The sequence below is a fragment of the Copadichromis virginalis genome, linkage group LG3 (genome assembly GCF_057382275.1).
Source record: "Copadichromis virginalis isolate Kocher_CV1m ecotype Utaka linkage group LG3, C_Virginalis_male_GT1.1, whole genome shotgun sequence".
Lineage (NCBI taxonomy): Eukaryota > Metazoa > Chordata > Actinopteri > Cichliformes > Cichlidae > Copadichromis > Copadichromis virginalis.
Window position 1 is genome coordinate 30,555,320 of NC_140620.1, and position 24,805 is coordinate 30,580,124.

Consider the following 24,805-nt stretch of genomic DNA (forward strand, 5'->3'; position numbering starts at 1 on the left):
ATCTTCTGAATCTTTCTACACCTTCGTTATCATATGTTTCTATCAAGTAGCCATCGAATAACAAGAGCCTGTAGAGACAGGTGGATGTTCACATTGCAGCCAATTTGAGGAGAGTCGCAAGTTCTTTGGCTGATGGTTTGATACTCAAGGTGGGGCTCCTTCCATAAAACGTATGCACAATAAAGTTATTAAAAGTGGGCAAGAACTGATCCTCGTTTTTTTGCCACCACATTTGTGTGTTTTTTCCATTTGAAAAATTCGCTCTTTGATAACCTGTTTATAAACTCATAAAGAGCAATTTTTACAATCCAGTACAGAAGACTGCATATGGATCTAATCCAGCACACCTGAGGAGAGCAGAAGCAAATGTTGTTTAATGGAAAAAGGAATTAAAATGTTGTGTCTGCATGGTAAACAAGAAAACTCCAGAGCTGTGATACTTGCTCTTTCATAGGTGCATTTATTCTTTCATGTGGTACTTTGATTTTCCAAATTTTGGCAAAATTGATATTGTTCTTTTGTGTCATGCACATTGCCCATGAGAGGACCCCTGAGCTTGTACAGCTCTACAGTGACTTGACTGTCAGACACCACTGTCTTCTAAAGGCTGGTATATCATTTGGTACGAGATCTGGAAAACCCACTGTGATATAACTGGTGAGAAATGGTGAAAATAATGTACACTACAATAATGTGTTTTACCACACATGGCACATGACAATACAGTTGCAGGGGATTTGAAATGCACGTGTGGGGTTGTGTGTGGTCCTGTGATAAATGGTATAATTCCACTGTAATTATATGCAATTTCAATTCTTTTTTGAAATTGCATATAATTATATTTATCCACAAATACTTAATGGTAGGTAAACTACAACAAAGGGATTATGTTCATCTGCATGTAGCGTTTTCAGTGTGAGAATAGATAAAGGGATAGAAAGTCATTTTCTTACAGAGAACAAAGAAATTACTATACTGACATAACTTTTAAGTAATGTATAAGTAAGTTCACAGAAAATAAGAAAGATACATCATATCTTTTATATATCTAAATACTTATAGGATACACTTAATTTTACACATACTTCCCAGTTAAAATGACACAAATTGATGAAATACAATAATATTTGCAATACAACATAAAAATTACAGGTTTCATTTTCTCTTCATGCAGCTAAACCGACTCATCATTTTTAGGACAACAGAGACCATTTAAAACACATTTCACATGGGCAAGTTACAACAGAAACAGCACAGCATTTACTTCACTAATTATCTCATGATGAACAGCCAAGTAAACATCAACAGGCCTTTCAGATTGACCAAGAACGTAGTCTGTGCAGACGTTTTGCTTCTCCTTGTGATCACATGATGGTAATGTTTGGTCTGCAAGTTCACAGATGTTTGCACAGAACAGATAAAGTCAACATTTTTTGCATTATATTAACATGACAACCTTTTCCTCAATTCAATCTTTACTGAACAGTAAATTTTTATTATGTGTACATAGATTTCTAAGCCTTGCTGCATCAGTGGCCTCTTAATGACTTTAATTTAGGTTTCTAGTAAAGAGCCATTAGATTTATGAAACAACAATCAGGAGTTTCTGAAAGGACTCTGCTGCTCTTTATTAAACAGTTTGATTAAAAATTAGAACATGTAAGAAAGTAACATGAACAATTCAAAGAAAGTCTTCTTACATGCTGGATGCCAAAAGGACCCCCTGATGTCCCTCTGTGGGGGGATACTCTCACTAGGTTTATATCTGGGACTCTCCACCATTTGACCTTAGAACTGAAGAAGCTTCTCGGATGAGAGGTGAAACGTCTTCAAGTAACTTAAAGAAGTCCAGACGCTTTTCTTTGCAAGCTCCTTTGACTATGATGACCTGGATGACTGAGAACCTTCACAGACAAAAGGACATGTTCCACCACATGGAGAAACTACATACTACAGCAAGAATAAAGCTACAGCACTTTTTCTAATTGTTAACCCTCCTATCCTTCACTGCAAGCAATTCATGTTAGAATACTTACAGATTTAAGTACTGTTACAATCAATATGTACATCCTACTAAAACATTTTTTATGGCAAAGGTAAAAGTCGCAAGACCTTTTCATTCTGCCTGGTAGCTCCATCTTCATCATCCTTTGCCAAGTGTCCTTTGACCACTGTTACACCTGTCTCCCTCTCATTTACACACATGTATTCTTTCTTGCCTCTGATGACAATTATTAAAGCTGAATTCTGTGAAGCCTGATCTCAAACTTTCGAAGTTTGACCTAGCATTCAGCAGATTTGTTCAGATCCTCTGTGCTTCTCACCGCCTCCAAAAGGACACACAGTATGGGTTTGCTGATCCTTAATACGTTTGTGTTATGGATAAAAGACTTTCCATACTCCTCATATTTCAGCGGTTTAATAGTTGGTGAGATTGGGATTTTTCTTTTAGATGACAAAACCTAGCAAAAGAATGTCAACACTATGCACAATGACAGTGTTTAACTCCAGCATAGATAAGCTTATGCAAATTTAAGAATCTAATCTGAGTAAAACTTTCTACACTGATGACAAACACTTTAATTCCATTATGAATAATCTGATGCTTTTTAAATATATTGACACAAGTAAAAACCTTTCAGCACTGACAATATAAAAACTATTTAACTTCAGTGTGGATTAGTTCATGATGTTTTAAAGTATCTATGCGACCGAAAGCCTTTCCACACTGACCACAGACAAATGGTTTAGTACCAGTGTGAATGAGTTTATGTTTTTTTAAAACCCAAATGTCAGGAAAAGCCTTTCCACAAAGATCACAGACAAATGGTTTAACACCAGTGTGGACGAGCTGATGAGTTTTTAAAACCCTCATGTAAGTAAAAGCCTTTCCACATTGACCACAGACAAATAGTTTAGTGCCATTGTGGACGAGCTGATGTTCTTTCAAGGAACTCCTGTGACTAAAAGAATTCCCACACTGATCACAGTTGAATGGTTTAACTCCAGTGTGGATGAGCTGATGTCTTTTTAAGCTGCCATTCTGAGAAAAACACTTTCCACACTGATCACAGCTGAATGCTTTGACTCTAGTGTGGGTGAGCTGATGTTTTTTTAAGTTGCCATTCTGATTAAAACACTTTCCACACTGATCACAACTGAATGCTTTAAATCCAGTGTGGATGAGCTGATGTTTTTTTAAGCTGCCATCCTGAGTAAAAAACTTTCCACACAGATCACAGCGAAATGCTTTAAATCCAGTGTGGGTGAGCTGATGTTTTTTTAAGCTGCCATTAACAGTAAAAGCCATTCCACACTGATCACAACAAAATGGTTTAAATCCAGTGTGGATGAGCTGATGTTGTTTTAAGCTGCCATTATGAGAAAAAGCCTTTCCACACTGATCACAGCTGAATGGTTTAATGCCAGTGTGGGTGAGCTGATGTTGTTTTAAGCTGCTATTACGAGTAAAAGCCATTCCACACTGATCACAGACAAATGACTTAATTCCAGCATGGATGAGTCGATGACGTTTTAAACTCTCCTTATGAGCAAAAGCGTTTCCACACTGATCACAGATAAATGGTTTAGCACCAGTGTGGATGAGGCCATGAGTTTTTAAACTATCCACGTGAGCAAAAGTCTTGCCACACTGATCACAGACAAATGGTTTAGCACCAGTGTGAATGTGCTGATGTTTTTTTAAGGCACACTTATAAGTAAAAGCCTTTTCACAATGATCACAGACAAATTGTTTAATGCCAGTGTGGATGAGTTGATGACGTTTCAAACCCTTCATGTAAGTAAAAGACTTTCCACACTGATCACAGCTGAATGCTTTAACTCCAGTGTGGATGAGCTGATGTTTTTTTAAGCTGTTTTTCTGAGTAAAAGACTTTTCACAGTGATCACAGGTAAACCTGTCCCCAGTGTCAGTGCGCCGGCATCTTCTGGGTAGCTTCATAGTAGTAAAAGTCTTTTCCATGGGGATCACAACTGGCCCATCTGTATTAGCTGGTGTTGGGTGATTTTTGTTGAGGTCATCAATGTGCCGAGGTTTCACCATGCTTTCCCCCTTTTGTATAATGACAAAGAACCAAAACATTACGTTAACATAACAACAACGTTATGAAACTACGAAACCTACAAAAAGTACAGATGATACATTGTGTAATTCAGATCATGCGCATCCCCATGAGTAAAAAAAACAAAAAAAATATTATGTATATACATATATACACACACACACACACACACACACACACACTCAAAAGTACAGTTTTTAAATTTAATGTTGCTGAAACAACAAAGTAATAAAACAGAGGGTTGTGCGGTCAGCTGAGCGCACCATCCGCTCCGAGCTCCCTGACCTGCACTCAATCTACAGCAGGCGGTGCTGGACCAAGGCCAGGAAGATCGTGAAGGACCTCAGCCATCCCAACAACAGACTGTTCTCTCTGTTGAGGTCAGGAAAGCGATTCCGCTCCCTGAAGACCAACACAGAGAGACTGAGGAGGAGCTTCTTCCCGCAGGCGATACGGTCTCTCAATCACACCACCACACAGTACTGACCCACACATACAGTTCTTACACACACACACTGGACTTTCTGGACTTTGTTTTTGCACAACACTGGTCACTATATTCTTCATTTCCAGTTAATACTTGTACAGCTGCTGTTATTGTGTATATATTTATTTATATTTAGATTTCTTCATACATTCTTATATGTATTGTGTATTTTGTTGTACAGTTATTTTATTTTCAACTTTAATTTATATAGTTATCTTTATCTTATTCTTCCCAGTTAAATTTACCCTTCATTCTAATTTGTGTTGTACAGTTATTTCATTTTTAACCTTAATTTATATTTTATTCCTTCCTAGTTAAATTTACCCTTTTTAATTTTTCATATTTATTTCCAATCTTATTCATAGCCTTTTCCTTTTTTGTTTTCTTTAGGTCACGAGCAGTTGTCCAAGCATTTCACTACATATCGTACTGTGTATGACTGTGTACGTGACAAATTTGAATTTGAATTATTTAATAAAAAATAAATCTATCTGATCGAGAAATCACTCATCTTTGGAAAAGAGAGTTTATTACAGAGAAATGGCTCTTTCCAAAATAAAAGCTATACTATACGCTTCTTCTGGGCTATATTCTCAGCAGCATATTAAACATATCAGGTCCCCATAAGGAGAATCATGTGCTAACGGCTGTCTAAATGACTCAGGTAAAGTTTGTAGCATGCATGCCTGTTGTTTTTGTCTGCTTCCACTTGTCTTTGCACTAGGATGATGTCGGCGTAAATGTGCAGTCATATTCGTTGTGTTCCCACTAGTGCTGTCAGCGTTAATCTCATTGAAATGACCTTAACGCCACAACACGGCAAATCTCCGTTAACGAGCTACCGCGGATCGCCCCGTGCGTGGGGCTGGACGGCCAACATGTTAACGAGCTAACTGCGCTAACACACTAGCTCCCACCAATGTAATTGAGCATTGCGTGGCACATCCAACATACTGTTTTACTTTTGTCCATGATGCGCTTACCTTCAGGGTCATACGTCACATAAAAACCAAAATAGTTCCAAACGCCAGATCTGAATGAGGGTGGGGGACATTTGCAACATCTCCTTGCAACATTTGCCATCTTTCAAGGAGAGCTTAACTTCTGTCTCGCTAGCTTGCCCTGTGCTCAGTGAATCTGCGTTCGACTACTGAGCCTAGGCTGCACTGTCAATCGCAGATCCACTGAGCGCTCAACACAGACAGCATCGTCAGAAGAAAAGTTGATGAAATAAATTAAAATGTTTGTATTGTTCGATACATATGCGTACGGAACCAAAAGCGCTGTATCGAACGGTTCAATATCAATACAAGTATTGTTGCACCCCTAATAAATACACACACACACACACACACACACACACACACAATATGTCACATATTGACAGTGTTTTTTTTTGCTTTCACTTTGCAATCGCGCGAACTGTGTATAGAGAGCGACAGCACTGATCTGTGTGATGATAATTTGTGCACCAATTTCTCTGACATCGTCTTATTAATTGGTAGCTTACTATGCAAACATGACAAGTGAAATCTCCCGCAGCAAGCTTAAACATGTGAGAGGTTGATCGCGCAGAGAATCGCTGAGCTTATGTGAGTGCGTGTGTAAAAGCAGCAGGATATATATTTGACTACGATGACCTTCACAGACATATATATTTTAGTTCTGCTGAGCCAAATAAGACAGGTCAGGGTGAAGAAGTGACAGCCAAAGAAAAGCTTACCACAAAACGGAAAAGTTATGACAAATCAGACTATAAGGCAAAAAGAAAGTGCAGCTTTATGGTTTCATGGACAAAATAATTTCTGTGGCTGCAATATGACGAGCTAAATAACCAGGGGTGCACATAAGTGGTCCGCAGGTGCGCATTCGCTGTCAAAATAAAAAACACGCACAAGGGTTAGGGTTAAATTTAAAAACTGTACTTTTGAGTTAAAATATATATTTATAATTTTAATAAATGACAAATTAAAAAGGCATGAACATTTTATTTTGTATCGAAAAAATATCGAACCGTGAATTTTGTGTATCGTTGATGCTTGGCTACAAGTTGAACAGCCACAAGGGGCAGTACCCTCCATGGAGAAGGAGGCTAGAGGGCAAGATCAAAGTAGCACGGAGGGAGGTTAGCCAACTAACGGAGTTGCAGAAAGGTGCGACAAATAAGGTGCCTAAGAAATACAGCAAGCTGTCCATACCTGAGGCCTTGGAAACTGCCAAGCAAAGACTCACAGCCTTGGCCAGCCGCTTGAGGAGGTACACCAGAGAGATAGAAGGCAAGAGAATGAACCACCTGTTCTCCACAGAACCAGCAAAGGTGTACTCTCAGTGGCAAGGGAACAATAATAATAAGAGAACAGCACCACCAAGGCTGGAGACGGAGCAATACTGGAAGAGCATATGGGAGAAGGACGCAACCCATAACGGCAATGCTCAGTGGCTAGTGGATCTGAGGGCAGACCATAGCGACCTCCCTGAACAGGGTCCAGTAACCATCACAGTGGCAGATATCCAAGAAAGGGTCTCCAGTATGAAGAGTTGGACAGCACCAGGAACCGACATGGTTCACGCCTACTGGCTAAAGAAGCTGACTGCACTCCACGAGCGTCTGGCAGCACAAATGAACCAGCTGCTAGTTGACGAGAGACACCCGGAATGGCTAACCGAAGGTCGGACGGTCCTGATCCCCAAGGACCCCAAGAAGGGACCGGTCCCCTCCAACTACCGACCAATAACCTGCCTCAGTACTACATGGAAGCTCCTGTCAGGCATCATATCGGCTAAGATGAACAGGCACATGGGTCAATACATGAGCGGGACACAGAAAGGAATTGGCAAAAATACCAGAGGCGCAAAACACCAGCTACTGGTAGACAGAACAGTCAGCCGAGACTGCAAGACCAGACTGACCAACCTGTGCACTGCCTGGATTGATTACAAGAAGGCCTATGACTCAATGCCCCACAGCTGGATACTGGAATGCCTAGAATTGTACAAGATCAATGGGACCCTAAGAGCCTTCATCAGGAACTCAATGGGGATGTGGCGTACAACACTAGAGGCAAACTCCAAGCCCATAGCACAAGTCACCATCAAGTGCGGGATCTACCAAGGAGATGCTCTGTCCCCACTGCTGTTCTGCATAGGCCTGAACCCCCTCAGTGAGATCATTAACAAGACTGGCTACGGATACAGACTACGGAACGGAGCAGTTGTCAGCCACCTCCTGTACATGGATGACATCAAGCTGTATGCCAAGAGTGAACGAGACATCGATTCACTGATCCACACTACCAGGCTATACAGCAATGACATTGGAATGTCGTTCGGACTGGAGAAGTGTAGTCGGATGGTAACAAAGAGAGGGAAGGTAGTCAGAACTGAGGGGATTGAACTACCAGAAGGCAACATTGCAGACATAGAGGACAGTTACAAGTACCTGGGGATCCCGCAGGCAAATGGGAACCATGAAGAGGCCGCTAGAAAGGCTGCAACCACCAAGTACCTGCAGAGGGTCAGGCAAGTCCTGAGGAGTCAGCTGAATGGTAAGAACAAGATCCGGGCCATCAACACGTACGCCCTGCCCGTGATCAGGTACCCTGCTGGGGTAATAGGCTGGCCAAAGGAGGAGATAGAAGCCACTGACATAAAGACAAGAAAGCTCCTTACCATGCATGGAGGGTTTCACCCCAAGTCCAGCACCCTGAGGCTGTACGCTAAGCGGAAGGAAGGGGGCCGGGGACTGGTGAGTGTCAGCACCACAGTCCAGCATGAGACAATGAACATCCAAGAATACATTGGGAAGATGGCCCCAACTGACCGAGTGCTCAGTGAATACCTCAGGCAGCAGAAACCCAAGAAAGAGGAGGGAGACGAGGAACCATCATGGAAGGACAGGCCCCTGCACGGTATGTACCACCGGGAGACAGAGAAGGTGGCTGATATCCAGAAATCCTACCAGTGGCTGGACAAAGCTGGACTGAAAGACAGCACAGAGGCACTAATCATGGCAGCACAAGAACAAGCTCTGAGCACAAGATCCATAGAGGCTGGGGTCTATCACACCAGGCAAGACCCCAGGTGCAGGCTGTGTAAAGATGCCCCAGAGACAATCCAGCACATAACAGCAGGGTGCAAGATGCTAGCAGGCAAGGCATACATGGAACGCCATAACCAAGTGGCCGGCATAGTGTACAGGGACATCTGTGCCGAGTATAACCTGGAAGTCCCGAGGTCAAAATGGGAGATGCCCCCAAGGGTGGTGGAGAATGACCGAGCTAAGATCCTGTGGGACTTCCAGATACAGACGGACAAAATGGTGGTGGCTAACCAACCGGACATAGTGGTGGTAGATAAACAGAAGAAGACGGCCGTAGTGATCGATGTAGCGGTTCCGAATGACAGCAATATCAGGAAGAAGGAACACGAGAAGCTGGAGAAATACCAAGGGCTCAGAGAAGAGCTCGAGAGGATGTGGAGGGTGAAGGTAACGGTGGTCCCCGTGGTAATCGGAGCACTAGGTGCGGTGACTCCCAAGCTAGGCGAGTGGCTCCAGCAGATCCCGGGAACAACATCGGAGATCTCTGTCCAGAAGAGCGCAGTCCTGGGAACAGCTAAGATACTGCGCAGGACCCTCAAGCTCCCAGGCCTCTGGTAGAGGACCCGAGCTTGAAGGATAAACCGCCCGCAGGGGCGTGCTGGGTGTTTTTTTTTTTATATATATATACACGTGTGTGTGTGTGTGTGTGTGTGTGTGTGTGTGTATTTTCGCCCTTTGGATTAATGAACAGTGTTTCAGACTCTAGTGAATGACGTGCTATGGGACTTCTTAAATCACTTTGCTGGACGATATATTCGTTTTCTCTAAGTCACTAGAGGAGCATCAGACCCATATACGGGCAGTGCTGCAGAGCCTCCTCGAGAATATGTTTTTGTAAAGGCAGAAAAGTGTGAGTTTCATGCTAAAACTATTGCTTTTCTGGGGTATGTGTTATTAGGAGTGCAGTTGAAGACGGACCCTGCAAAAGTGAGAGCAGTCACGGAATGGCCTGTTCCAAGTAGAGCAGGGCGATATGACCAAAAATATTTATCACGATATACATTTGAAAATTTGCGATAACGATATAACTGATGATATAATTGACACAAGACAAAATACTTTTGTCTTTACAGACTGAACCTGACTGGGAACTGGGCCACCTGTTCCTGAGGCCGCCCGGTCCAAGGTGCCAGACCTCCTTCCCCCCGCCCGGCTGATTGAGCACCTGAATCAAGGACCTTGTACTTCCTGTGTCTACACCTCGCCCGCGAACAGTAAGGCAAACGACTGTCATGCTTTTCCCGGACATTTTCCCCAAGCTTTATCACTAAAACCACTCTCCTCTTGTTGCAGCGTGCAGAGACTCCCAGTGCATTTCCCGCAGCCTGTGCCTTTCCTCTATGCTCACGAGAATGGACTTTCTATGAAGATTTAAGTTTTCCAATTATTCATTAGAAAGCTAGTCATTGTTTCAAGTTTGGTTCCCAAGCAGACAGGAAAACCTTAGTCCATTATTTCGTGACTCATATCTACACGTTTTTGCTTTTTGAAAATGAAATAAAGTTTTGTTTGTTTTTTCCCGTTTACGGGGTGTATGTGTGGGTCCCACATTTGAGTCCTCCAGTTAACTGGCCTGGGCCGTGACAACAGAAATGTGAGATGGTTGAGAATTTACACCTGTGTACTGTTATACTTTAGATAGCAAGGAGCAGAAAGCTGAGTTTATTCAACTCCCCGGACAAAGCTTGTGTTGCAAAACTGAAGCCTAAACCCTCCAATTTCACAGCCGTTCGCTTCACCTACACACAGCTGGACTCGCCCCACTTAAAACACGAAGGCCAGGTCCTCAGGAGGATGCAGTCTCTGACTTTAAGCATGCCTGTGTCAAGTGTTCAGGAACCAGAACGCACTCATGAGAAGTATGTTTCTTAGAACAAGAAGGACAAGGGATGAGAACAGGAGACTGTTGGAATGCTACTGTGCAAGTAATCCTGGTAGAAGGGGTATCATGAAGAGGCTGTGGGACCTATGGAGTCTTCTGACACCAAACATTTAGACCAGAGGTTACAAACAGGTCGGCCGCAGTGGACCTGGACTGGACTGCTAGAGCAGAAAGTTATGTTTTAATACATGACAGGGCTCTTCTGGATAGAGACCCTGGTCAGGAGTCAAAGTCCCAATCTGAAATACCAAAGGAATCTTTTTTTCCACTTTCTTAAAATTTCTGATATATACCTTTACATACATTACCATTCAAATGTTTTTGTGATTGATTGCAATTCAAGTCTTTCAAGTCCAATGATTAGCTTAAAATTGTACAAAGGTAAGTGTTGAACTGCTAGAGGTTTAAAATAATAATAGGGCTGGGTATCGTCACTAATTTCTATAGCTGACTCGATTCTGATTTACAAGCTCCCTATTCAGCTTTTATTTATTTTATTTTATTTAACACAGTAGCTTGCAAAAGTATTCGGCCCCCCTCTGCACATCACTCTGAACACACCAAACTGTCAAATATGGTGAATCATGCTCTGGACATCAGCGGGGACAGGGAAGCTGGTCAGAGTTGATGGGAAGATGGATGGAGCGAAATACAGGGCAATCTTGGAAGAAAACCTCTTGGAGTCTGCAAAAGACTTGAGACTGGGGCAGAGGTTCACCTTCCAGCAGGACAACGACCCTAAACATAAAGCCAGGGCAACAATGAAATGGTTTAAAACAAAACATATCCATGTGTTAGAATGACCCAGTCAAAGTCCAGATCTAAATCCAATCGAGAATCTGTGGCAAGATCTGAAAACTGCTGTTCACAAACGCTGTCCATCTAATCTGACTGAGCAAAGAAGAATGGGCAAGAATTTCAGTCTCTAGATGTGCAAAGCTGGTAGAGACATACCCTAAAAGACTGGCAGCTGTAATTGCAGCAAAAGGTGGTTCTGGCAAGTATTGACTCAGGGGGCTGATTAATTATGCAAACCCCACTTTTCAGTTATGTATTTGTAAAAAAATGTTTGGAATCATGTATGATTTTTGTTCCACTTCTCAGGTGTACACCACTTTGTGTTGGTCTTTCACGTGGAATTCCAATAACATTGATTCATGTTTGTGGCTGTAATGAGACAAAATGTGGAAAAGTTCAAGAGGGCCAAATACTTTTGCAAGCCACTGTATCTATTATACGTTCAGCCCCAGTTTAAGTTTCATGCTTTCCGCCCCCCCCCGTTTCAGACTTTATAATGTGTGTGTATGGGACGGAATGTTGGAGGTTAGAGTGAGACAGCTCAACTACTAGAGTGGGAAAAGGGGGAAATTTTATGTTAAAATCTTCTCTTTAAACTGCGTGTCCGCAGTGTCTGTACAATAGTGGTGGTGATTTTATTTTTGCCACCTTTTATGAAGTACCGATGTTTCTCACTGCACTGGCTGAGCTGCTCCTCCATTAGACTCCATTCCCAGTTGCCTGTGACAGCAAACATCTTCATTTTTCTATTCAGTGAGATTTATTGTAGGGCATTGTTTTTCAACCGTTTTTGAGTCGCGGCACATTTTATAGGTTAAAAATATCCAGTGGCACACCACCTACCAAACTTGCTCCAAAATGACACATTGTACCTTCATACAGTACATATAATGGCAAGTTAGTCTCTCAGTTTGTTTATACTCACTCAGTGTGAAACCTGGGCTAGTCTAGATGAACATAAAGATGATATTCTGGCAGGAATTGAAGAAAAGCATACATGAAGTTCTTCCTTAACAGTTCTTAATCTCTCTCTGTTTTTAGTTTTTATAGCAGCCATGCTCGAAAAGCTTTGCTCACATAGATATGTTGTAGAAAATGGGAGCAATGTCAAAATGGCTCTGTTTGCAAGAATGGGGAACTCCTGGGCAGCAGTCAACCAAAAACTGTCCAAAGATAGATCAGCAAAGCTCAGCTTTAAACCACGGTGTTGTCTCAGTTCAGTTAATTCCTCCTGCTCCTGCAAAGTCATATCCTTTCTGAAAACTGCTGCTGAGCTATATGGGCCCCTTACCCAGTCAAGGCATTCAGTGGAGACTGAGGGGAAATAATTGGACAAAAATTCAAACGTACTGCTCTGCTGTCACTTCCAACATAAATGAAGACAGAAAACTAAACAGCAGTGACGTTTGTAGGGTTACTGAAGTTGGGCTAGGTGGTATATAATGACGTGCTACGTGATCGCTAGCGACACGGCTATGTTAGCATAACATAAACAGTGAAGCTCCAGGATGAAAGCTACCATTTTTCCACTCAATAAAAGTTAACGTGAAGGTTCCTGATGGTTAGAGACAAATGCAATCGCACGGACCAAACTTCAGTCAGGAGAACAACTGACATAATCCATCCACAATATGAGATTAGGGTTATTAATATACTGCAACAACATGGGAATAGAGCAGCTGTGATAGAATACAGCATTAATGAATCAATGGTACAGAAGTGGAGGAAGCAAGAAGAATGAGTTGAGTAGTTTGATTTATCTGACTGCTTTGTTTAGCTTAATGTGTCTTATAGCTAATCCCGTGCACCTTATGTTCAGAAAAATACATATTTGACTTTTTTTATTTGGCACACTGCAGTTTAATGTTGCAAAGCACCTCTTTTAACTTCAGTGGATATTATACATGGTTATGCTCAGGATATGTCAGCCCATTTCTACTGGAAATGCCTTTTGGTTAAACTTTCAGCAAGGAATTTGCATTTGCACTGTTACATTTTTATATAGCTTTATAGCACATAAAAAAAACAGCTTCTTGCTTAAGTGAAAATGAATGGATGGGTTTTTTTTGCGCTAGTAAAGTTGTGGAGTTGTATTTTGTCTCGCATCAATTGTATTGTCAATTATATTGTTATCGCAAATTTTCAAATATATATCGTGATAAATATTTTTGGCCATATCGCCCTGCTCTACTTGTAGTAATTATTAAATTGTATTTTTGGACCAATTGTGTGCCGCGGCACAGTGGTTAGGAAACACTGTTGTAGAGCACTGCTGCAGAGCGTTGTATTGTATGGCATTATTGTGCCTCATAGAGTCAGTAACAACTAGGACTGGGCCATATCATACCGTTCATACGGCACACTTAAAATCAATCCTTTGATTTTTCTGATAATCGACAGTGCCCCTTATAATACTGTGTGCCTTATGTATGAATTCTGGTTGTGTTTACTGACCTCAAAATGATTTTATGTGGTACACAGCGCTCGAAAATCTGTCAAATGTTTTAGTATGACTTTGCTAAGCTACGAACCCGCACCGCTTGATGGATTGTCGGAGCATTACGGCTATCGTAGGCAGGAGCCTCGCAGAGTGATACATACTGTGCTTCAACATAATATTACCGTATTGTGTGTGTATAACCTCTTTTTAAGTAAAAATAAAAAACCAAACGTACAGCTTATTGCACCAGCATGCATCTGCTCTTATATAATTATCATTAGTTTACAGCTTTAAGTGTTTAAGGTATGTGCTAACTAAAAATAAAGACAAGATAATATAAATTTTAATGAAATTTGCAGATTGTTTTGGTGAAGTTGAATAAACTCTGTCGTCTGCTCCTTGCTATTTAAAATATAACAGGACACCGGAGTATATTCTTGAGCATCTCAAACTTAAGATAATCAGTTGTCTGCTTGATGTTTATTCAGCTGTGTAAAAACGATAACTTTAATCTCAGCCAAACCGATTTACTCAGAAACAAATAAAATACTGAAAAAAAGCCAAACAAAACTGAAAGAATAATAAGAGTAATATTAAAACTAACTAGCTGCCGCCATTGTTGAAAATTGAGTACGGCCGCGCTATGAATTCTGGGACACAGCTTCTTCTTCTTCTGGGTTTAACGGCAGCTGACATCCTTGTGCATGCAGTGCTGCCATCTTCTGTTTCAGTCCGTTATTACACTCTTAAATCCTACTACTTATTCCTGCGAGGTAGTGATGGCCAAATGAAGCTTTCCGAAGCACTGAAGCTTGTATTGAAAAACGGTTCATTACTCGAAGCTTTTCAACACAGTCCTCTCCGGTGACATCTGGTGGTGAAAATTTTGAAGAGCAGCTTGAATCTGCAAAATAAAACGGACTGCTCAATTATCACTGCTCACTCAAGAGTGGAGTTCTCTCTGATATTGGGCCACCGTTCCGTTGCTTTGAACATGTAATTGGTTTTGTCTTCTCGATTGGGGGGCTGAAAAAAATGTAATGCGTATTTGCGTAATACATTTTGATCAATAAACTTTCCCTATTTAAACATGCACTATGGTGTGGCCTTTCTTTGCTCATAACTCCTTGATGTTGGTAAATACAATAAGTGAGCAATATATATAATATACATATGAGAATGCACAGCACATTATGGAGTATGCCCCTGCTGTGAAGTCCTGCCTCCATCTACTTGTCGTTTAATCACTGGACAGCTGGACAGGTTCATACAAAATATTAGATTAGGCCAATTGTCCTATACATATTTTTGACCTAGGGGTGGGATTGATTGTGAACTGGAAAGGGAAAATGCTTAGGAAGCTGAGTACGGCTGCATCGTCACTGATTTGTAGAATCATTTTGATTCGATACAGGATCCGATTCAATTTGATTGGAATCTGGAAAGTTTTGCCTCAGTCAGAAATATTACAAGTCTGATCATTTAACAGTATATATCCATAATTTCGTATCTATTAAAAGAAAGCTGACACATGTGAGACTTAATTAGAGATGTAAACAGAGAGTTATGAAACCTGCAGCTGCAGAAGCCAGCGGGAAAAAAAAGAGGCAAACACAGCGCGGACCTGACGACACATCAAAATCTGACTCTGACGCGTCGGGTCCGCGCTCTGTGTTCACGTTTGTATGCAGAATCCGTAAACCTGCTCCCAGTTACTGTTTTAGCTGCATGGTGTTTGACGACATGTTGTGAGGTTTAACCTGAGATGCTGGCGTTTCAGGCATAATAACGTTAATTTACAAATCGACACGGGATTTTAATGAATCAATATCACTTTATTCAATTTAGCATGGATTGTAATCAGAAAGGCGATAATCAAAACCCACCCCTAATCAAGAACTTGCAAAGTAAAAACATGATCAATGTAAGGTAGCCCTTTTGTTATTTACAGTTAACAAGAGGATTAGTGTTACTGTGCGCTGGCTGAGTCTGTTTCTTTTCTTAGAAATAGTTTCTCCTGCCCTGGAGAAAATCCACTTGCATGGAACAGAAGAGGCTGTGGAGTGCAGGAACTACACTGCAAGCTGGTAGATATGCAGGTATTCCTGGGTCCTGCAGACTATCACCTAAAAACAATAAACAAAATGATTTTCTAAACTGTGTAGCAATGTAATGTACGTATAGTGTCAAATACATTTTTGTAGTCTTCATCAGCTTTAATTCACATGGAAGTGTTCCTAAAGTCATATGCTGTAATGATATTTACATTATGAAAACATGATTTTGGACATTTCAAGTTTTTCACTTCGGCAGATAAAATGAATTGAGCAAAATCAACTCAAAATATTCCCACACGCCAGAACGTCCTCTCTTCCTCGCTGGCTCCATATCTGTCAGTGGAATGATCACCTCTTCGCTCTCTGTCACCATCAACACACTCCACGAATCCCGTGGATGATTCACTTCCTTATATCCGTTTGAATCAGGTACCGACGCAGTTACGTGCGTAATGAAGCTTCGGACGTCACTGGTCACGTGACTTTTGCCAAACGAAGCAAGCCTCGACACAGTGCTTCTGAACCAGTGTGTTGTTTTTTTCGACACACGCTCCGGAGCGTCAGCTTCAAGCGGGCCATCACTACTGCGAGGCGTCGACTATTAAATTGGATTAGTCCACGATCATGACTAGTCGACTAATCTTGGCAGCCCTACTTCATATGAAGGAAAACAAATAGGTGAACACAAATGATTAAAATAAATAAGGTGCTGAATTGCTGGAAACTCCAGTCAGACAAAATGACAGGGGCCGAACAGAACATACAGACGAAAACAAAATTAGCTAAGAGAGAGAAACCCTGTAGACAGTTATAGAGTTAGGCAACCAATATAATTATAATGTACTCACCCTCGATCCCCTCTGATTCAAACTAAAGATCCACGCGCGGAGAAGGAGGCAAGCGGGGCTTTGCAGTTGGACTAGGACTGGTAGAGACAGTGGGCTCACTGACCTCCACTCCCCAGCATGTTACTCCCGTCAATCACCACGAGGGCAAGTTATTTGTTTACAGGTGATTTATTCCAAACTGACCGACAGGATGACTTGGCGTTGTCACCGAGAGGCCAAGCTGCGTGAGCTACGAGAGCGTATATCTTTCCAATCAAGCATCAGAAACAGAAACTTGATCTGCCGGAGACCAGAGGGCGAGCAGTAAGGAAGCTCAGCACAGCCACACGATCTTTGCTTTAGCCGACTTGAAAAAAATATAAAAGTCCCCGTGGAAGATAAAAGTACGATCCACCGTGTTCTAAGCCCACTTTCTGCTCTGTGGACGATTACTTCTTCTTTATGTGTGATGGCGGTTGGCAAACAACGTTTCTGGTGCATTACCGCCACCAACTGGAACAGAACAATGAAACATGTTTTACTGTCTCGTTGAAAACAAAAGTCTAATTTCCCTGCACCATGGCTGTGTCCCACTCCAGCTATGGCGTTATTTTTGTGCCATTATTCTGAGCGCATGTTAAAAAAAATTGCAGGTGCAAGTGTTGCATTTTGAGAAGAAATTTATTTTGAGTGAAGAAAAACCTAAATTTGAGTGAACTAAATTCATTGCTGCGTGCAAAAAATGTATTTCAGTGTTTGCTATTATCCATATACACACACAATAGCAGCCCCTCTCGCTCAGTTTTTGCATTTGCACTCGCTCGCAATGTGTTGCTCGCGCTCTCAACATTTCTGCCCGTGCACGCTCAACTTTTTCCTTTTTCCTGCAGGTTAATACTGGCAGTGTCACCATGCCAGCTGACAGTATTTCATCATCAGCCAGTGTTGTTCTTTATCAATATTACCAAAGTTTACCACAAGGCAGCATAGAAAGTATTTACTTCCTTTCAGGTTTTATTCAAATGTTAGTCTTTTCAGTTGTTTCCCCATTTTTTTCCAGTTTCAAAATCAAACACCAGTTTGTGAGAAGATTATCTTCTTTTTTTTAACAGGCATTGGTTTTGCATTGGCATTGGCTAATTTGCCAATTGTATGTTAAAAATGTTCGTATTTTAATATTCAAAAATGTTTTTGCCCAAAACATATGTGCACTACATGTCAGTAAAAATACTATGCAAATATTGATGTCCTTGACTGCTGAATAAACACTGACTGATTGTATCTCTTGTACTTTATCAACGCAGTATCTAAAAACTTTGCACCATAGTGGTTAAAATCTCATTCTAATAAGAGTTAAAAGCGCATTCGGTTATTAGTAGTGATGGCCCGCTTGAAGCTGACGCTCCGGAGCGTGTGTCGAAAAAAACAACACACTGGTTCAGAAGCACTGTGTCGAGGCTTGCTTCGTTTGGCAAAAGTCACGTGACCAGTGACGTCCGAAGCTTCATTACGCACGTAACTGCTTCGGTACCTGATTCAAACGGATATAAGGAAGTGAATCATCCACGGGATTCGTGGAGTGTGTTGATGGTGACAGATAGCGACGAGGTGATCATTCCACTGACAGATATGGAGCCAGCGAGGAAGAGAGGACATTCTGGCGTGTGGGAATATTTTGAGTTGATTTTGCTCAATTCATTTTATCTGCCGAAGTGAAAAACTTGAAATGTCCAAAATCATGTTTTCATAATGTAAATATCATTACAGCATATGACTTTAGGAACACTTCCATGTGAATTAAAGCTGATGAAGACTACAAAAATGTATTTGACACTATACGTACATTACATTGCTACACAGTTTAGAAAATCATTTTGTTTATTGTTTTTAGGTGATAGTCTGCAGGACCCAGGAATACCTGCATATCTACCAGCTTGCAGTGTAGTTCCTGCACTCCACAGCCTCTTCTGTTCCATGCAAGTGGATTTTCTCCAGGGCAGGAGAAACTATTTCTAAGAAAAGAAACAGACTCAGCCAGCGCACAGTAACACTAATCCTCTTGTTAACTGTAAATAACAAAAGGGCTACCTTACATAGATCATGTTTTTACTTTGCAAGTTCTTGATTAGGGGTGGGTTTTGATTATCGCCTTTCTGATTACAATCCATGCTAAATTGAATAAAGTGATATTGATTCATTAAAATCCCGTGTCGATTTGTAAATTAACGTTATTATGCCTGAAACGCCAGCATCTCAGGTTAAACCTCACAACATGTCGTCAAACACCATGCAGCTAAAACAGTAACTGGGAGCAGGTTTACGGATTCTGCATACAAACGTGAACACAGAGCGCGGACCCGACGCGTCAGAGTCAGATTTTGGTGTGTCGTCAGGTCCGCGCTGTGTTTGCCTCTTTTTTTTTCCCGCTGGCTTCTGCAGCTGCAGGTTTCATAACTCTCTGTTTACATCTCTAATTAAGTCTCACATGTGTCAGCTTTCTTTTAATAGATACGAAATTATGGATATATACTGTTAAATGATCAGACTTGTAATATTTCTGACTGAGGCAAAACTTTCCAGATTCCAATCAAATTGAATCGGATCCTGTATCGAATCAAAATGATTCTACAAATCAGTGACGATGCAGCCGTACTCAGCTTCCTAAGCATTTTCCCTTTCCAGTTCACAATCAATCCCACCCCTAGGTCAAAAATATGTATAGGACAATTGGCCTCATCTAATATTTTGTATGAACCTGTCCAGCTGTCCAGTGATTAAACGACAAGTAGATGGAGGCAGGACTCCACAGCAGGGGCATACTCCATAATGTGCTGTGTGTTATCATATGTATAATGTATATATTGCTCACTTATTGTATTTACCAACATCAAGGAGTTATGAGCAAAGAAAGGCCACACCATAGTGCATGTTTAAATAGGGAAAGTTTATTGATCAAAATGTATTACGCAAATACGCATTACATTTTTTTCAGCCCCCCAATCGAGAAAACAAAACCAATTACATGTTCAAAGCAACGGAACGGTGGCCCAATATCAGAGAGAACTCCACTCTTGAGTGAGCAGTGATAATTGAGCAGTCCGTTTTATTTTGCAGATTCAAGCTGCTCTTCAAAATTTTCACCACCAGATGTCACCGGAGAGGACTGTGTTGAAAAGCTTCGAGTAATGAACCGTTTTTCAATACAAGCTTCAGTGCTTCGGAAAGCTTCATTTGGCCATCACTAGTTATTAGGTTTATAGGGTTATTGAATTATGGTTAACGGTTGGTAGAATTGTTTTTAACATTATCTGCCATTTACATCTGCTACCCTTCTCCAAATCTGTGCCTCTACCTGGCCCCCCCAACAAAAATTTTCTAGACACGCCACTGCTTGGCAGCTGCACGCTTGACTTTTCTCAGTTCATGGGCAGTTATTTTGCGCCTTGGTTTTTCCACCTGCTTCTTGCGACCCTGTTGACTATTTTGAATGAAACGCTTGATTGTTCGATGATCACGCTTCAGAAGCTTTGCAATTTTGAGACTGCTGCATCCCTCTGCAAGAGATCTCACTATTTTTGACTTTTCTGAGCCTGTCAAGTCCTTCTTTTGACCCATTTTGCCAAAGGAAAGGACGTTGCCTAATAATTATGCACACCTGATATAGGGTGTTGATGTCATTAGACCACACCCCTTCTCATTACAGAGATGCACATCACCTAATATGCTAAATTGGTAGTAGGCTTTTGAGCCTATACAGCTTGGAGTAAGACAACATGCATGAAGAGGATGATGTGGACAAAATACTCATTTGCCTAATAATTCTGCACTCCCTGTATAGTTATTATATTAATCATTCTTAGTTATTATAGCAGTGAGTTTGAACTGGCCAATATTATATGTATTGTCAGATTATTATGATATATATATATAAACACCCAGCACGCCCCTGCGGGCGGTTTATCCTTCAAGCTCGGGTCCTCTACCAGAGGCCTGGGAGCTTGAGGGTCCTGCGCAGTATCTTAGCTGTTCCCAGGACTGCGCTCTTCTGGACAGAGATCTCCGATGTTGTTCCCGGGATCTGCTGGAGCCACTCGCCTAGCTTGGGAGTCACCGCACCTAGTGCTCCGATTACCACGGGGACCACCATTACCTTTACACGTTACTGACATTTTTGTAGTAATTTGCACCTAAAACTTTTTTCATTTGATGAGTAACACTATAAAAGAGTTAATATTAAATTTAATTCTAGTTATGAGTTAAATTTTACTCTATATGGTAGTAGAAATTTTACTCCATGAGAGTTTAGTTTTAACTCCTATAAAGAGTTGAAAAATCAACTCCCGGAAAAGAGTTACTCTAACTCGGCACTAGAGTTCATTCGATGGTCACGCATGTACACTCAAATGTAGTTAATCTGAACTCCCAGAGAGTTTATTCCAAAGACCAGAATTTGCTGTGTAGGAGCTATTTGTTCTTATTTTTTATTATTTTGAAATTAGTTAAAGTTTGTTGTTAGTTTACTTGTATTTTGGGGTTTATTTACAAGTTTATTTGTAGGTTAATATTTGTTTCAATGTTTTGTTTGTTTGATGTTACCTTGTTAAATTAGTCAGTAAGAGCTGTAGGGCCATTTTGTTTCTATAAATAAAGAGACTGGTATAGGACCTGAGACCTAGCTAGTTAAGATGAGCACTCGGCTGTCAGGGTTCGTTTAGCTAATCTGTGCAGGTGAATGAATTTACCCGACTAAAGAAATCAAGAGAAACGCTCTGGGCTACTCAGTCACTAATTACTGTTACTGTACTTTTATTACAAGTATGATACTGTAAAAGCAACAGGCTGCACCCTGCCTCAGCTCCTGTGCAGAGCTGATTATTAAATATGTGCAAACAATAGCATGTTTTCAGTCTCTTGCCACATCTGTAAAGACAGAAACATTTTTTTTTTTTAAAAAGCTTGTACTTCAGTAACTCCTCATTAATCGGGAAGTATGGATTAAAGTACAGTAGTGTACTGTAATACTGAAAAAAGAAGAGAAGAACTTCAGATCCTGAGTGTGTGAGGACAGAAGAATCAGCTTTATTTCAATTTTGAGGGATACAATTTACATTTGAGTTTGTGATGATTCTGTTGTCTTTGTGACTACAGGGGCTGCCCTCAGATTCAGACCTCAGCACCACCCAGTGACAGCAGACAGATCATCCAACATGTTCACATGTTAACTGCAAAATGAACTGATGAAAACAGTACAAAGGTTAAAGTACCACATGTGCTGTGGTGAAAGCTGCAGCTTTATTGATACAGTTAAAGACAAAAAACAAAAGGATTAATCACTCATGTAACTGTGTCACTATATATCAGCATTAACAGGACCTCAGTTTGGTGTTTCACTTAGCTGCTGATCTCAGACCTGCACAGCTTCCATTTTAAACACTTTATGTACTCAGCTGCATGAAGAGCACGTTTGAGTTTCTCTGACACAATTAAATAAAACCTGATGAAGGTCAAAGGTCGTCACTTGTATGTTGAACTACAAACTTGTGATCTGGAATTCTTTCACAGTTTTTTGCAGATACTGTGTTATTTACCACAAAGTGATTCAAAGTTATTCATACCAGAGTAACCAGAGAGGATCATATGTTTTTAAATATATAAGTTTCTACAGGACTGAATATAATATCTTTATGTAAAAGTCCGGAGCCTCTGGGGAGTATCCGAGTATTTATAACATTACACAAACCAAAGGTCTCCATCACAGTGTTCATGAAATGCTGGGTTTATCCATCTCCTGGGGCGGGCCTACGGGGGAGCTCTGAAGATTTCCCTGTGAGGGAGCTGTTGGTGAAGGTCATGAGTCCTGCTTGATCAATGCGATGAGCTTCAGTGTTCCTGTTGTTTCTTAAATGATGCCTCTCTCAGTGGGTCAACAGAACATCTGGCACAGGACAGCTGTGATGAAAGAAAGGGAAGAAGTTTCTCCAAACCTTTGGACCCAGGAAACCCAGGTCTCCCTCACTAGTTTCTGTCCAGGGTGAATGTAGCCATTGATATAATATGGACTCTATTATTAAATGAAAAAAACAAATTACACTACACTACTGAAACATTCTGCTGATGTTTTTAAAGTTTCCATGTCACCAGGCTGTAGAGGGCTCTGAAGATTTAAACCGTTTTAGATCCATTACACTCACAGTCTTATGTTAAAATCTCAAAGGACAGCATTATATTTTTGATATTAACAGTAACTCTGAGCCTCTGTAGAGTGTGCAGATGATCTCATCGCTGTCTAAAAATGGATAAAAAAAAAACCCTAAGAAGTGCTGAATCATTCAATAACACAGACTATTAGAGTAACAGGTGTGTAGCATTTCTAACTAGCAACAAGCCTCCAACACAGTGCGTATGCTAGCGGCTAATCTAGCTAACGAATTAACAACAGAGTGATTTTAGAACTATAAAATGATAAGCTGTGTTTCTTTTTTTTATAACAGTGACATGGTTGTATTTACCTTAATTAAATGAGTCGTCAGTCGCGGTAAACCAGCAAAAAACTCGATAACAGACACCAGGCCCATTATAGCACCATTGAAAAAGAGGCTCTTGCCTTACTCCTTGCGTTACAGCATTTTGAGGTCTATGTCGGGTCAAGTGTGCTGCCTGTGCAGGTGTTTACCGATCACAACCCACTGGTGTTTCTTTCCCAAATGCGCAACTCCAATCAAAGACTTATGTGCTGGTCGTTGTTATTGCAAGATTTTAACTTGGAGATCAATTACAAGAAAGGGAAAGAGAACGTGTTGGCTGATGCCCTGTCTAGAGCACTTTCTCCTTGAATTAAACATTTTGGGGGTAATGTTAATTCTTGGGAAAGGGGGTGTTATGACTGTGATCGTAATCATGTGTGAATTTGAGTGTCCAGGTGCTCCTCCGGGATTGGTGCATCCAGGGTGGATGGCTCACACCGATTGGCTGAGGACTGGGAGGCAGCGGATAAGAAGAGACCGCCAGGGATTGCCAATTCATTCATCCTCGGCCCAACCCAACCGGCAGACCGTTCACTGTGTCAAAATATTATGTTAATGTAAGAGCATGTAGGGGTGGACCGCCTTTTTGTTTGATCAGTTTTCTCCTGTTTTTGTTAGGCAAGGAGGAAAGTGATTGTCATTTGGTTTAGTTCTTTTGAGTAGGTAAGTTGTGTTTATTCCTGAGATAGGTTACCTTTTGTTTGTTGTTTTGGCCTTGGGTTCACCCTGAAGTTATGATATGCTCCCTTCCTTTGTTTAACTGCACTTATTGTAAATAAATCACTGTCACAAAATATTAAGTGTGTGACGTGCTGCTTGGGGTTGGACGGGGATGGATCACCCTTTATGTTGTGGTCTGGCCGCGCCTAGACGGGCCATAACACTGGGCTACGTAAAAAGTGTAGAGGGACATGTTTGCGGTCATGTCCAGCGGGTGTATGGGCGGGAGCGTTACACAGTCGGTCCACCTCAAGTCACTACTGCGCAGACTCTGGCTCCAAATTTGCAAGATGGCAGCCTCCACAAGTGGGATATTTCGGCTTCATTTTTGCACAATGGGAGGAGGCGGTGTCGCGTCATCCATCTTTTTTACAGTCATTGGTATGCACTAACACTTAGGACCATATAATAATAAATATGTCCGTGATGAAAGTTGGGCAGCACGCTAACGTCCTTACTCCACTCTGTATGCTCGTATGGGTCAGACCCTTTAACTCCTTTGATTTTTTCCTCGTACTGTTTTTTGCCTTATTGTCAAGTCTGTCTTCATACGGACCTGCCGTGTTCTCCGTCGTTTTGTACATAACTGTTTTTGGGGCAAATAAAATGGAAGTAGGGATTAAAACCGCAGAATTAATGATTACCGGTGCTGGAAATACTAGCGCTTGGTGCAGTGTTTTGATTTTGTTGCCACTCGTACTTGACATGCAATGCGTGAAAGTCACGTGGTCTGTCAATCTCTATTTGTGCCACAAAACCAGCCAATCACAGACTTGAATGTAAAAAAAATCTGATTGGCTGTTTCGGTCTCCAATCACCTCGAAATGACAAAATGCAATATCAGACCATCATACCAGAATCCATTTCGTCCAAAATGCAAATGAGG

General features: G+C 41.2%; 1 protein-coding gene across 1 annotated transcript; it reads right to left on the bottom strand.

Moving 5' to 3' along the window:
* Positions 1 to 446: 446 nt before the first annotated feature.
* LOC146714047 (uncharacterized) lies at positions 447 to 17,147 on the bottom strand. The gene is made up of 2 exons (XM_085450650.1): positions 16,697 to 17,147; positions 447 to 4,075 (listed from the first exon to the last, which is right to left on the bottom strand). Exon 2 carries the CDS (start codon positions 4,064 to 4,066, stop codon positions 2,660 to 2,662), a length of 1,407 nt encoding a protein of 468 aa, XP_085306776.1. The 5' UTR covers positions 4,067 to 4,075; positions 16,697 to 17,147; the 3' UTR covers positions 447 to 2,659.
* Between the last annotated feature and the right edge of the window lie 7,658 nt (positions 17,148 to 24,805).

Bases quoted from the DNA above. Each gene is read 5' to 3' on its own strand.
- LOC146714047 (XM_085450650.1), bottom strand. From the start codon at position 4,066: ATGGTGAAACCTCGGCACATTGATGACCTCAACAAAAATCACCCAACA.